The sequence below is a fragment of the Labrus bergylta genome, chromosome 5 (assembly GCF_963930695.1).
Source record: "Labrus bergylta chromosome 5, fLabBer1.1, whole genome shotgun sequence".
Lineage (NCBI taxonomy): Eukaryota > Metazoa > Chordata > Actinopteri > Labriformes > Labridae > Labrus > Labrus bergylta.
Genome location: NC_089199.1, coordinates 27517517 through 27530245, shown reverse-complemented (window position 1 = coordinate 27530245; position 12729 = coordinate 27517517). Strand labels below are relative to the sequence as shown.

The following is a 12729-nucleotide window of genomic DNA, read 5'->3' as shown; positions in this document are numbered from 1 at the left end:
TAAATAAACAGCACAAAAACTTCAAACATCCTGGATATTAAATTTGTATGAAAACACAGTTTCACACACAGTTTGAAGACAAAATCCTGGAAATAAAAGCATCTGAAGGTCGGAGGCCCGGGATAATATATAACCAGTCCAGATTCTTAAGCCATGTCTGTCTCCTGTGGGAGAGCTGAGGCAACGTGCAGTAAAAACGCAGTGAGGCCCGCTGTGTTGGCTGAGCGATGGTGCAGACTGGAATGAGACTGCTGTGAGAGGATCTTCACCACGGGACAAGTGTTTGACTCCCTGCTCCAGACAGACCCTGTGCTCACTATTTATATTCCTGTTCGGATGCCTGGGGACCGGCTAGTGTCTCCACTCCTTCCACTTGCTCATGACATATGGCTCGGCTTGTTATTTAGAACACAACGGAGAAAGGGAGCTTTGTTCCAAGAGGACAATGTTGTAAAGTCAAAAACTTATGCTGGATATAAAAATGGGGTACACTTCACTGCAAGAAATATAACAAGGATTTGTGGAAGGGGGGAAGATTTACAGCTTTGTGTCATTTTCAGAAATTATAAAATGGATAATTGAAGAGTGCTGCAACAGTAATCAATATATTTTTTTTAAAATCAAAACCTACTGTGCATTCCACAGACAGACAAAGTAAGGGATGGGAAATGTATCAAGTTTTTAACTTCATTATCATGATTTTGGCTTCCGAAGACAATGAAAACAAGATAATCAAGATTAACGATTATTGTGGTTGTGCTAGTGGTTAGTTTGCTCCAGGGCTGCGTATTCCTTACAACCCCACGATACGATACGATACAACACGATACGATACGATACGATACGACACGATACGATACGATACGATACGATACAAAACGATACGACACGATACGATATGATTTTGGATCAGGAACATGTCCTACACAGAATTCACTACAACATCTGTTATTTATTGTTGAGAGTAACAACAGAGGCATTTTAAGGATCCTACAACTTAAAACACCTCAATTCAGATTCTCGAAGATCCTAAATAAATTAAAACATTTTAATCCCAGAGCTATGAGCTATGGTGTTGTTGTGAACCTGTGAACACAGTTTTGCAGAAATTTTGTAACATCTGCACGGATACATGTATTTGCAAGGAGCACATGACGATATGTTGCCATATCGATTTTTTGAGCAAAGCCCCAGTTTGCGTGTCCCATGTACAGGTAGTCCTCAAAGCAGGCAGCCAGGGTTGGAATCCAACCTGTGGCTACTTTCCCTCCCTCTCTCTCTCGCCACAATTTTCCAACTCTATCCACTGTCCTGTCTCTCCGACCTCATCGCTGGAGAAATTTGAGGAGTGATGGGATGATTAAACTGCTACAGATGACGGATTTTCTTGGTTCCTTTGTCAGAGCACATGAATTATTCATTTCTGTCAGGTCCTGGAGACAACTTCCACCAAAATCTTAAAAAGTGTATATGGAGAAAATTACCAACTCTGCTTTTTCAACCATTGTCATCTCAAAATCCATCAAAAATAATTGTGAATATTGGATTCCCTTTGTTGTTCAGTAGCCTATCATTTCTTTAGGCCATAGTCACAAAAAAGCTTTCTACGTTGTTAGCACTGCACTGTTCAAACAACAATGATTCTGAAACTATCGGAACGATCAACAAAGAGACCGAACATTTACTTCAACACAGTAAAACATCATCACTCCCAGCTTCTGTCATAGAAACTGTAGTTGGGAGTTTCTGCGAACTTCAGTTAGCTTTAGCCATGCTCATTAATGCTAACTTGCTAAATAGTAAAGGACGTATGGTAATGGTGCTTGGTTCACTCAGTGCAGCGAACACAAAACAGAGCAACAAATCTGAGCTGAATCTGAAGACTTCTAACTGAACGACCCATGTAGAAGCATGCACTTCACTTTTGTTGCGGTACATGTTCACACACACAAGAAAAACTGAATTCTCATTAAAAAACCTGCCAGTCTATGTCACAGGCACACAATACCAACAGGGCCCACTTTCACTGAATCTTAGACTCAGACAGGTGTGAGAGACACTCGGACAATAGACGAGGTGAAGCGAGGCGATGGAGTCTGAGGCTTTTATTTTCTGCCACTAAACAACCAAGTCAACGCTGGTCAAGAGTCTTTTCATGGCATTTAAAAGAACGTCCATTCAAGATTTGAAAGAGGTGCATTCTCTTGATTTCATCATACCTCTGCAGTTCCACACAGCAATATTCATATGTTTACCCTTTGGCTTTGAGCATTCATTATGTGGGGGTTTTTAAGCCCACAAATTACTGTTTTGGTTTACTCTCACCACTGTCATCGACTTATCCAGCGGAACAAGGCTGCTGATTTTAAACCCCAAAAACAATTTCTCACTCTGTACACAACCTGCCCAGCACCAAACAGCATAGACACAAAGTTAGCGGATATCTGGTGTGCATAGTGAAGCATTTAGCAGGTATTTTTTCCCAAGATGTTGGGAGAGACCAAAGAACACGAGAAGGTCGGTAGGTTCTGAACTCACATGCAGATGGAGGCCAAAAGCACGACTACAAAAGCAGCTTACGTCTGCTGGATGTGCAAATAGGCAGCTATATGCTAACTTATAGCTATGTTTCCATAAAGCATCAATCGATTGCAATAGCTTGTTTTCACTGCCCAAATGTAAAACTCTAATCCAACTCAGCAAAACATTTAAAAAATATCACACTTAGTGCTTTTCCCCCAACATTTCCAGCCTTACTCCAACCTTTTTATACAGTTTTACAATGTGACAACTTATGTATAGTCACGTCATGTTGGTAACTCTTAAAACGTAAGGTCTGACATTCTAAAATAGAAATCACAATCGTCTATCTTCCAAAGCTATGACGCATTATTTCTTAAGTGCACTTGTCTGTGCTGTGTAGTTACGTTTTAACTCACCCCCATCAGGTTCGATGAGCACCACTGGGCGATCTTTTCTCTCTTCATCTTCCCCCGTCACCTTTTCCTCGTCTTCACTGTGAAGGTTAAACATCCTCTGACCTGACTTTCCGCTGGGTTCGTGCTCGTCCAGCTTGAACCTTTGCGGTCTCTGGGTGGCGGCGGCGGTGGTGGTGGTAATGAATCGGACCACGGGAGTTGTCAGGTACTCTGTCCTCCCGGGGGAGCTGGTGCTGGGCTCAGGTGTTGTCTTTTGGTAGCTGCTGGTTGGATCGCTGCTCTCTGGCTCCTCGTTGATTCCCCCCCGCTGCGTTGGCTCAAGCTCGGAGGCCACATCTCTTCCTTCAGGCCCAGTGACACTATGAAATGTTACTACTTCTTCCTCCTCCTCCTCCTCTTCCATCTGTTCTTCCTCCACCCGTTCCTCTATGTCTGATGTGACTGTCATCAGTGATTCTTTCTGACCATTTGAACTTGCTTGGTGGTGGATCAGACTCTCTGGGCTTTTTAGTGTGTAGAGTGAAAAATGCTGTCTATCTGATTGTCTCTGCTGATTGGTTTGACTTACATTGGTCTGATTCTTTGAACCATCGGCCGTCACACCATCAGATGTCTTCAGGTTATATGTCTCAGTGACTCTCTGTTGAACTGCTCTCTCTGAACTCCTATGTAGATCCTCTGGGTGCTTTTCACTTCTTAAATCTGGGTGTGGTCGATACATGATTCTGTCTGAACTTTTTAGTCCGTGCAGTGGATTCTCCACATCCGTCTGTGCACTAAGATCACTGAATGTTTCACTCTGCGCGCTGTCTAGACCCTGTGATGGCTGCCATGAAGTGGTAGCGCCCGTGTGCATATGAGGTCTGACAGTACTCGGCTCTCCTCTCGGGGGACTTTCTGTCACTTCCCCTCTGTCCTCGGGATGGTGAACTCCGTATCTCTCTCTCAGCTCCAGCTTGTTCTGTCTGTCAAAGCCCTGAAGAGCCGCCGTTCTGTCAGGTCTGTCAGAGCCCCGGGACACAGAGGGGACTTTGTTGGAGGAGGGGGGCTGGGTGGAGAAGACCAGAGATTGATGGTAGTTCTCTGGAGATTCTATAGGACCGTAATCATAATCTTCTGGATCCTCTTTGTACAGAGGCAGCTCTTTAAAAAGAGGAAGAGTCGCGTTCATAGGAAGCTGATGAGGAGTGGAGATTTTATCCATGTGCTTTTGTGGCTCTAAATTTAGGGAGTAACTGTTGTGCCTGTCCGGTGTGGCCCCCTCTCTGGATGCAGCCAACATCGTGTTTTTGACCTTTTGTGGGTCACAGTCCGGCACAGGGTAGCACATAAGATTCCCCCCTTCGGTGGGGCAGTGGCAGACCTGGCACGCGTCAATGTGGAACGAGTGTCCCGCGTCGTATTTCTGGCCACCCTGGACGCATCCGACGCGTTCGCACTGCATGCAGCTGTCCATGGGCTCTGAAACCTCGATGCAGTTCGGTGGCAGGTCTGGACAGCTGATGAAGTTGCAGCTGATCCGTCCTCCTCCGGCAGGGCAGGAACACTCCGTGCTGCCGTAGTCGACGAAGTAAGAGTCCCCGTCTGGCACCTTGCCGTTCTTGAATCCAGCGTTGACGCAATCGTAGTACTGGTACCCCTCACATGTGCACCCCTTCTGTAGGCACGAAGCGCAACAGGCGCCACTCTCCAGCCCTTCCTCGATGCAGTTCTCCAGCTGAGGACAGTCCACGCCTGTGCAGTCACGCTGGCAGGAGCCCACACTCAGGTAAAGAAAGAGAAATGTAATCCTTACTAGAGTTCCTTCTGCCCTTACAATAAAAGCCATGGCCCCAGGTGTACGTCTCGAGATTCAATAAAGATCAGGTATCATCCAAGGCCTTTAGTTTGTCTTCAAGGAATCTGGCGCATTCTGCTCTCGTGAAAGACCATTACTCTGCAAGAAATAGGAGAAAGGGAGACAGGCGGGCAGATGGGGGCTTACTTCTCAGAATGAAAGTAGAAACACATCTGGCTTTACAGTCGAGCTCACGAGAGTGCACTTTTTACAGCCTCTTATTTGTCCTGACATAAAGACTACATGCACGTCATTAACACCAGCTGCACTGCAGATTTTTAATCACTAAACAGGCTGTCATTGTGAAATCTGGAATCTGCACCAGACGTTTCCCCCCCCCCCACTTTCCTGATTGTCTACATGGAAGAAAAAAAATGACGTAAAAAATCTGCAATCAACCCTGAAGACTTTCTGCTGGACATTAAGAATTTAAATAACTTAAGCAGTTTGTTTTATTTAAAGATTGATTCAATTAAAGGACAGAACATTCCCCTAAGCGGTTAAGAAGAGACCAAAGTGAGAATTATATTTTTGACTTCTAAACGATGTTAAATAAGAGTTGCTGTTTGAGACACAAGCTGTTTCACACATGCACTTTTCTGGAAAATCTCAGTACAGCCTGCCCCTGAAATCTTCCTGAGTGGCTAATTAGTTAGCATGTTTCACACAAAGCGTGAAGTTTTCCCGGTCGGACATGAGGGCGGGGGGAGTCAAGACATGAAGTAAAAAAATAAATAAATAAAAAGGCTGACAAAGCGACAGAGAACGACCGTCTAATTTTCTTTCCTTAATATCAAAGCTACATGTACTTGGATAGGCAGATTACAAACAAACGGGGTGGGAGAGAACATACTGGTGGGACTTCACCCAGAAATGTTGCTGGGCTGGCAAAAAAAAATAGTGTGGGTAAGGTCAGTGAGAAAAAAAATGAAGTCTTTGCCTTAAACCTTGCAGCTCACCTGGAAATATTAAGTTGATTTTTCAGGAGTTTTGTGCATGTGTGAAAACACCGTTACAAAAGGTTAGTTTTAAACACTGCTGGATCCTGGAGCCAGATCATTGGTTGATTTTGTTTTGTTTGTTTTCATTTCAGTGAGCTGCATAAATCATCAATCGGGATGTTCATCGAATTAATGCCTAAAATTGAACACAAATTCCCTCAGCTACACACTGTTCTGCTGTGGATTTGAGAACAACACTAAAAGATGCACGTTTGTCTCTTTGCCAAAATATTTGTGGACACATCGATTACATCATCAAAGACACAAAGCATATTTTCCCATGGCAAAGACTTCTGTAGGTCACCTTTGAACGTAAGCACACACACACCCAACATCAAACTGCCCCTGCTCTATTCCTGGCCTGATGTTCATGAAGTATCTATGAAGTGCTGAATTCAACACTGATTTGTCACAAATGGTGCTGTCAGAAGTCTGTAAATCTGCTCTGAATAAAGACCTAACCATCATTTCATCATCTCAGATCTGAGTTATCAACTACCTGGGCCAGAGGATGACTTCAACGGTTTGGATATAGTTCACACACTCGCCACATCTTAGGTCCTCAAACTGAACTTTTTTTGGAATGGCAAAAAAGGGAAATGCTAAATAATTGTGTTTAGTCATAAAACAGCCGACTAGCTCTGTCATGAGGTTTTTTTTGTTTTGTTTTTCCTCTGGCTTCTCAGATGATTTTAAACCTAAGGCTGGTTTTAATATTTTACAGAGTCAATGTCAAACAGTTTGAACCACAAAATACAATGCATATGGCAAAGGAAAGAAAAGAGGGCTACAGTTTTTACCTACAACAGTTTCCCATAGGGAGGGAAAACAGCCCAAGCCCACACTCAAAGCCCTACTGTCACTGAACTGAGCTCATTTCTGGCCTGAGAAGTGATGATTAATGCAGAGCTGTCAGTGGAAGTGACATGCTCCGTCACTGTACCACACGTCTTAGAAGTTGGCAAGGCTGTAAAAGAAAAACTAAGAAAAGGCTACTAAAGGTGTTTCCCATGCAGAGTCCAGCGAGGGATGGGGAATTCCTCCTTGTTCTCTGTGTTTCCCTGAACACACATGCAAATACACACAAACACACACTCAGCTGATCCTTAAACATTCCCTGATGTCATGCTGCTCTGCCAACATGACCACAATGAGGGGATTCTTTCAATCTTCACATTTTTAATTAGAAACATCTGTAACAAAACTATATCTTGAAAATGATTCAGATTTTTTTGCAGCACTGCATTGCAGATCAAGATGTGTGTCTATAGTCTAACACTATTAGAATAATACAACTTTTTGTGTGTTAAAGAAATCTGCACTGACAAGAGTTTTTCACTTAAACAGCCAAAGTCATTGACCTTTTCATGCTGTTATTGCAACCTGGATTTAGCTCAACGAATTGCAATATGCAATCTTTATTCTTAGTGCAACATTTAAGATTAGACTAGATTAAAAAAATAACACCAATTGAGACTTCTTCAGTCAGTTTTGAGTAAAAAAAAAACACTGTTACAACCTGTCGCCTCCTCTGCCTGATAAATGACTAACGAATCCTCTGCTTAACCACTGATTGCAATATTGCACAAAAGTTGAATATGCCAATGAAAGCCAAAGTTATCCGTATGAGCGACATGGTGATTCTTACCACAACATCAGCAGTGGATGACAGTGCAGCAGGCGAACAGAAAGTCGATGAGAAGCTGCGGAAACTTTGGACGGTTTAACGACTGAAGCAGTTTATGGACACCGGGTTGGTTATTTATCTCGTGTTATTGAGAGCAGCTGGCAACAGGTCCTCCAAACGCCGCAAGTGAGAACTTTTAGACTGTCGAGGATCTGCTGGGACCAGGCAGGCAGGCAGGCAGGGAGGGAGGCAGGCAGGCGGAGGGGGAGGGACGAAAAAGTTTCCCCGACTCCTGGCTGAGCCGGCCCACAACAGGTAGGTGGACTACTGAGACTCAGAGAAAAAAAAGTTTGAGAATTGTTGTTATTTCAGGTTAGATTGAGTCTAAGCGATGAAAAAAAAACATGATCTTAATTAAAACTTTTTTTTAACACATGTTTTATAAAGTCCTTTGTAGTTGACATCAGTCCTTTTTTCTCATATTACATCATTTTCTCATATTTGTTGCTCTGCATCACTCCAAAACACCGCTGCAACATCAGCACCAACAGAAATAATCATTGAGTCTGAACAGGAACGCGAGAAATACAAATTAGTAATCCATCCTGTAAATTATCCCATATGCTCTTTTTTTTGTAAAGCGTCTCAAGATAACACTTTTTATGCAAATGATGAGTGATTGATTGATTGATCAATTGATTGATCATGCACAGACATAAGATATGGAACTTAAGTTGCAGCAACAAAGTTATTAAGCACATTTTCCATCTTGAAATTCCTTCACCCCTGAGGAGAGTATACAGCTATACTTTTTATGCTCAAAAATCCACACTTTTTATTTCTTTAAATCCCTAAAGCACCAATAGTCTGCTGCTGTGATCATGTTTTAACATCAGCCCACACTGATGTGGTCTGCAAGACTTGAGTAATTCTGCTGCTGCTCTCTTTTATATTTCCTTGTTGAGCCATGTTGTCAGCCCCCTTGGTAAACTTTGGCTGTTGTTGTCTGCTGTGTTTTGAAGGAACTAGCATGTACCTCCAAAGAGGAAGGATGTAACCTTCAAACAACGAGAGCCTTACCTTTATCATTCCCCAGGCTTCTGTCTGTCTGTCTGTCTGTCTGTCTGTCTGTCTGTCTGTTTGTCTGTGTGTGTGTGTGTGTGTGTGTGTGTGTGTGTCTGTTTGTCTGTGTGTGTGTGTGTCTGTCTGTCTGTCTGTCTGTCTGTCTGTTTGTCTGTGTGTGTGTGTGTGTGTCTGTCTGTCTGTCTGTCTGTTTGTCTGTGTGTGTGTGTGTGTGTGTGTCTGTCTGTTTGTCTGTGTGTGTGTGTGTGTCTGTCTGTTTGTCTGTCTGTTTGTCTGTGTGTCTGTCTGTTTGTCTGTGTGTGTGTGTGTGTGTGTGTGTGTGTCTGTTTGTCTGTGTGTGTGTGTGTGTGTGTGTGTGTGTCTGTCTGTCTGTCTGTCTCTGTGTGTGTGTGTGTGTGTGTGTGTCTGTGTGTCTGTGTGTCTGTCTGTCTGTCTGTCTGTTTGTCTCTGTGTGTGTGTGTGTGTGTGTGTGTGTGTGTGTGTGTGTGTGTGTGTGTGTGTCTGTGTGTCTGTGTGTGTGTGTGTCTGTGTGTGTGTGTGTGTGTGTGTCTGTGTGTCTGTCTGTCTGTTTGTCTCTCTGTGTGTGTGTGTGTGTGTGTGTGTGTGTGTGTGTGTGTGTGTGTGTCTGTCTGTCTCTGTGTGTGGGTGTGTATGTGTGTGTGTGTGTGTGTGTGTGTGTCTGTCTGTCTCGTCCACATTGCACCCCATGCCTCACACGGGGACATAAGCTATGTGCCAAATCTGTCTGTTTTCATGACCTGTTTGATCCCTGTAGCCTGAAGGATAAAGATGCATGTCTTTAAAGTAAGAATGTCTTTGAATTCACATGAAGGTGAAGAAATAATTCATCCTCGGTCATTTTCATACATTCACTCCTTTTTAAGGGAGCATGACCCTGCAGCAACAAATGGCAGAAGGCTCCGTTTCTTTACCACTTCTCACTTTTAAAGACATCCTTTCCTTTAGTTAAAGCCCCCTCCCCCCCCCCTTTTGGAGGGCATCGTAAAATTTGGAGTTCAAAGAGTGTTTGGAGTGTTGTTTGGAATAAAAATTTGGCTCGCTAGATGCCTGAATGTAATCACTCATCATGTTAGAGCGCCGTGACCTGATCAGCAGTTTGGACCCCTCCCAGCAGCCCGTATAAAGGTCCTAATGAGAAGCTGTCAGGAGCCTGGGGTGAAGTGGTGGTCGGTGCTGTGATAAACAGATCGCCTCTGATTGCAGATAAGAACTGCTGCCAGGGGAGTGGGCCGGCTTTCAGCTACACATGAGAGATGAGGTAGAAACAATGTGAGGACTCACATTCTGAGTGTTCAGGGCCCTGGGTCAGTGAAAGGACGTGTTAGAACATGCTTGTAGGAACTGCTTTTATTTTCAATCTACTGTACCCATTTCTTTTTTTACATATAAAAATAGAGTTGGCCGTGACGGCGCTGCTCCCAGGAGTTAAGTGCAGTTGTGTCTGAAGTCGCACGGATGATACACAGCGTAGTATAACAAGATCATAGTGGGTGGGGGGATTGCCATGGTGGAGTGAACAAACTTGGATTTTGCATGTGCATAACAGGATCAGGCTCAGCTCGGCTGTAAAACACTAAGAGAGACTTGACAACGCATGGGTGAGATTTGTAGAATCCCAGTGTGATCTCCGCGAAGAGCCATCAGACGCAGTCAAGGCTTTGAAACAGTACGGGGGGACGGGGGGGACGGGGGGGGGGCTCAGGCTTCATGTGTGGGGGTCACCATGGAGCATCTGGCTCAAGACTCACTGGTGTCCCACTTGTGATGATTTATGGAAGAAAGACTTGGCAGGGGCTTCACAAATGGATTTGACATCATGTTTCTTGTGCCACTTAGGGGTTAGCTGCCACTAATGACTTAATAATGTTCAAAAGATTTGAGCCAAACATATTGTACATACAGTATAAGAACCAAGAAAGAAACTAAGCACATTAATACATTAAAAAAAAAACATTTTTAACCTTAAATTGAAAAAAACAAGTGAATAAGTTGGGCTTGATTTTTAGATCAATATCACGCCTTCTCTATAACAGCTGGAGCTTGAGGAAGGTGAGATCATGTTATAGATGTTCTGGAAGATAATCACTTGAAATCATTTGAGCAGCTGGAATAAATGATTTCTGGCACATTAAAAAGTTCTTTTGAACAAGTTCACAAGCTGTATCATAGCCATGATCAATAGAAAAAACAACATTGACCTCAGAAGTCTGACCTCAAAAGTCTTTTTTTATTGCCTTAGGCATTCAAAGTTTGGAACTAAAGTAAAACAAGAGAATGACCTTTCAGAGTTTTTGGCAAAGTTGTTTGCCAAATTCAACAATGAATAAATGGATCCTTAGTAAAACACCGGGAGCTGTTGAGCTGAAAGCTAGTCTGTATTCCATCGGGGGGTGGGGTGGGGGTGGGGCGGATGCAGAAAAATGTATTGTACCAAAAAGTATATGTATCCCAAAAAGTGTGCATAAATTTTCGGGGGGTCTCGGCCCATAAGGTTATTCAGTGTTGTGAGACTGAATGTGGAGCTGCACTCATGCTGATGGAGGATGGAGGATGGAGGATGAGCTGGGGAGGGAGGGAATACTTTTTTTTCCCAATTTATTGTGAAGCCAGTCCCAAAAAATTTGAGTTTTACTCTTAAAACAAAAAAATTCCTCACTTGATGGAGCAAGTAAAGGCCACTGTTGCCCTGCCTAGTATAATGGCACCAGACCGTGTCCACACATTTGGCTAACGTCTACCCATATATGCCGAACCAGCCAGCGCCTGCCACGGACTGATTTAACCTCTGATTATATGAACATTAAAAATGTCTAAGCAGTTTTTTCAGACTGTATTTAAAGATAATTTATTGTAAATGCATCCAGAGGTGGAATTGCTGTTATGATTATGAAAGTTGGCACATGACATCTCTTTTAAGTACTGCGGTGCAGTTAGCACCAACTCTCAGCAGACGGTCATTTTTTCACCCAAACTGCAGATGGCTGTTAGCGCCGCATCATTTATGAAAAAATGCTGATTTCCATAAATTCCTGATTTCCAATTTTACCCCCATATGACTGCAATATGGCTCCAATATGGCTCATTAAAAGATACTAAAAACAGCAACAGAGCAACGAGATGCTTCTTGCTCTGCAGCACAGTTTGGGGAACACTTGCACTTAAAAAGGTGAATTTTGATTTGCACAGGTTCAGCAGCTGCAAAAGTCATGCAATCCTTTTGTGAAAAAGACCTAATTATTTATTTCTTGAGCTTCCTGAAAAAATTAAGCATGTTCCTGGGGTTCACTTAAAACATGACTTAATTTGTGAACACACAAAAATTGCTCAACTCTCTTTAATGCTTATCCTACAAATGGCAGTGCTTATGAGAAACTGTGTCAACTCAAGACATCTTTAAACACATTAAAAGTAACCAAACTGAAATGAGATTTTTCATAAATGTGTGCTTAACTCAAGACTAACAGAGTCAGCCACATGTAAAGGTGACAATTAAGGTTTTTTTAAGGTTGGACTTCTCAGAGTTGTTCCAATTTCTTTTCAGATTTTGCATGTGGTGTTTCTTCCTGCGTTAATAATTTACAAATCTCATATGCTCCAACAATTCCAGAGTAGGTCTCCAAAGGGACTTAGGTCAAAGCATACTCGGGAGTCTCTTGATATTCACACCTCACTGTAATGTCATGCAGAGTGAGCCTCCTCTGATTAGAGAATTAACTAGCTATTAACACATAAGCGGCAGGATGGAGCGCATAATACGCCGAGGATTGCAGGCCCCACATTACATAAGCTAAAAGACATACAACACTCCTTCCATTAGCTGAGCAGTTCACACATAGGTCACCATTATCCTGTTTGGCTGCATCTACAATGTTTATCATTCAAATGATCTCCACATCCTGTTTTTTGTTCTTGTGTATCAAAAGGTAAAACATGAGCTTTTAGAAACATGGGACTCTTTAAAATGCAGCGTTCTGTGGTGTCAAAACTCCACTGAAGTATTAAGTGATGAATTTTGTTTTGTCCTTGAATGGAAAATTTAATGTGAGGGGAAAATAAAGTACAGTTAAACACAATGGAGATATTTAATTTCTGGAGTGTTCTTTATTCAGTCAGTGTGTCGCTGGCTCAAAACTTTCGGTGCATAAATGAATGTAAATTACTTCCAGACTAACAATATTCAGAGGGTAATGTGTACTGAAAGTATAAATAGAATATTTGGGG

At 42.8% G+C, this 12729-nt stretch overlaps 1 protein-coding gene across 1 annotated transcript in view; it reads right to left on the bottom strand.

The window, feature by feature from the left end:
- The window catches only part of fbln2 (fibulin 2), a 72944-nt gene extending 65311 nt beyond the window's left edge, over positions 1 to 7633 (bottom strand). Inside the window, exons 1-2 of the mRNA XM_020632746.3 lie at positions 7426 to 7633; positions 2940 to 4875 (exon numbers count right to left, since the gene is read on the bottom strand). Coding sequence (XP_020488402.2) covers positions 2940 to 4767 — 1828 coding nt within the window. The 5' untranslated portion in view covers positions 4768 to 4875; positions 7426 to 7633. The remainder of the gene's footprint in view (positions 1 to 2939; positions 4876 to 7425) is intronic.
- Between the last annotated feature and the right edge of the window lie 5096 nt (positions 7634 to 12729).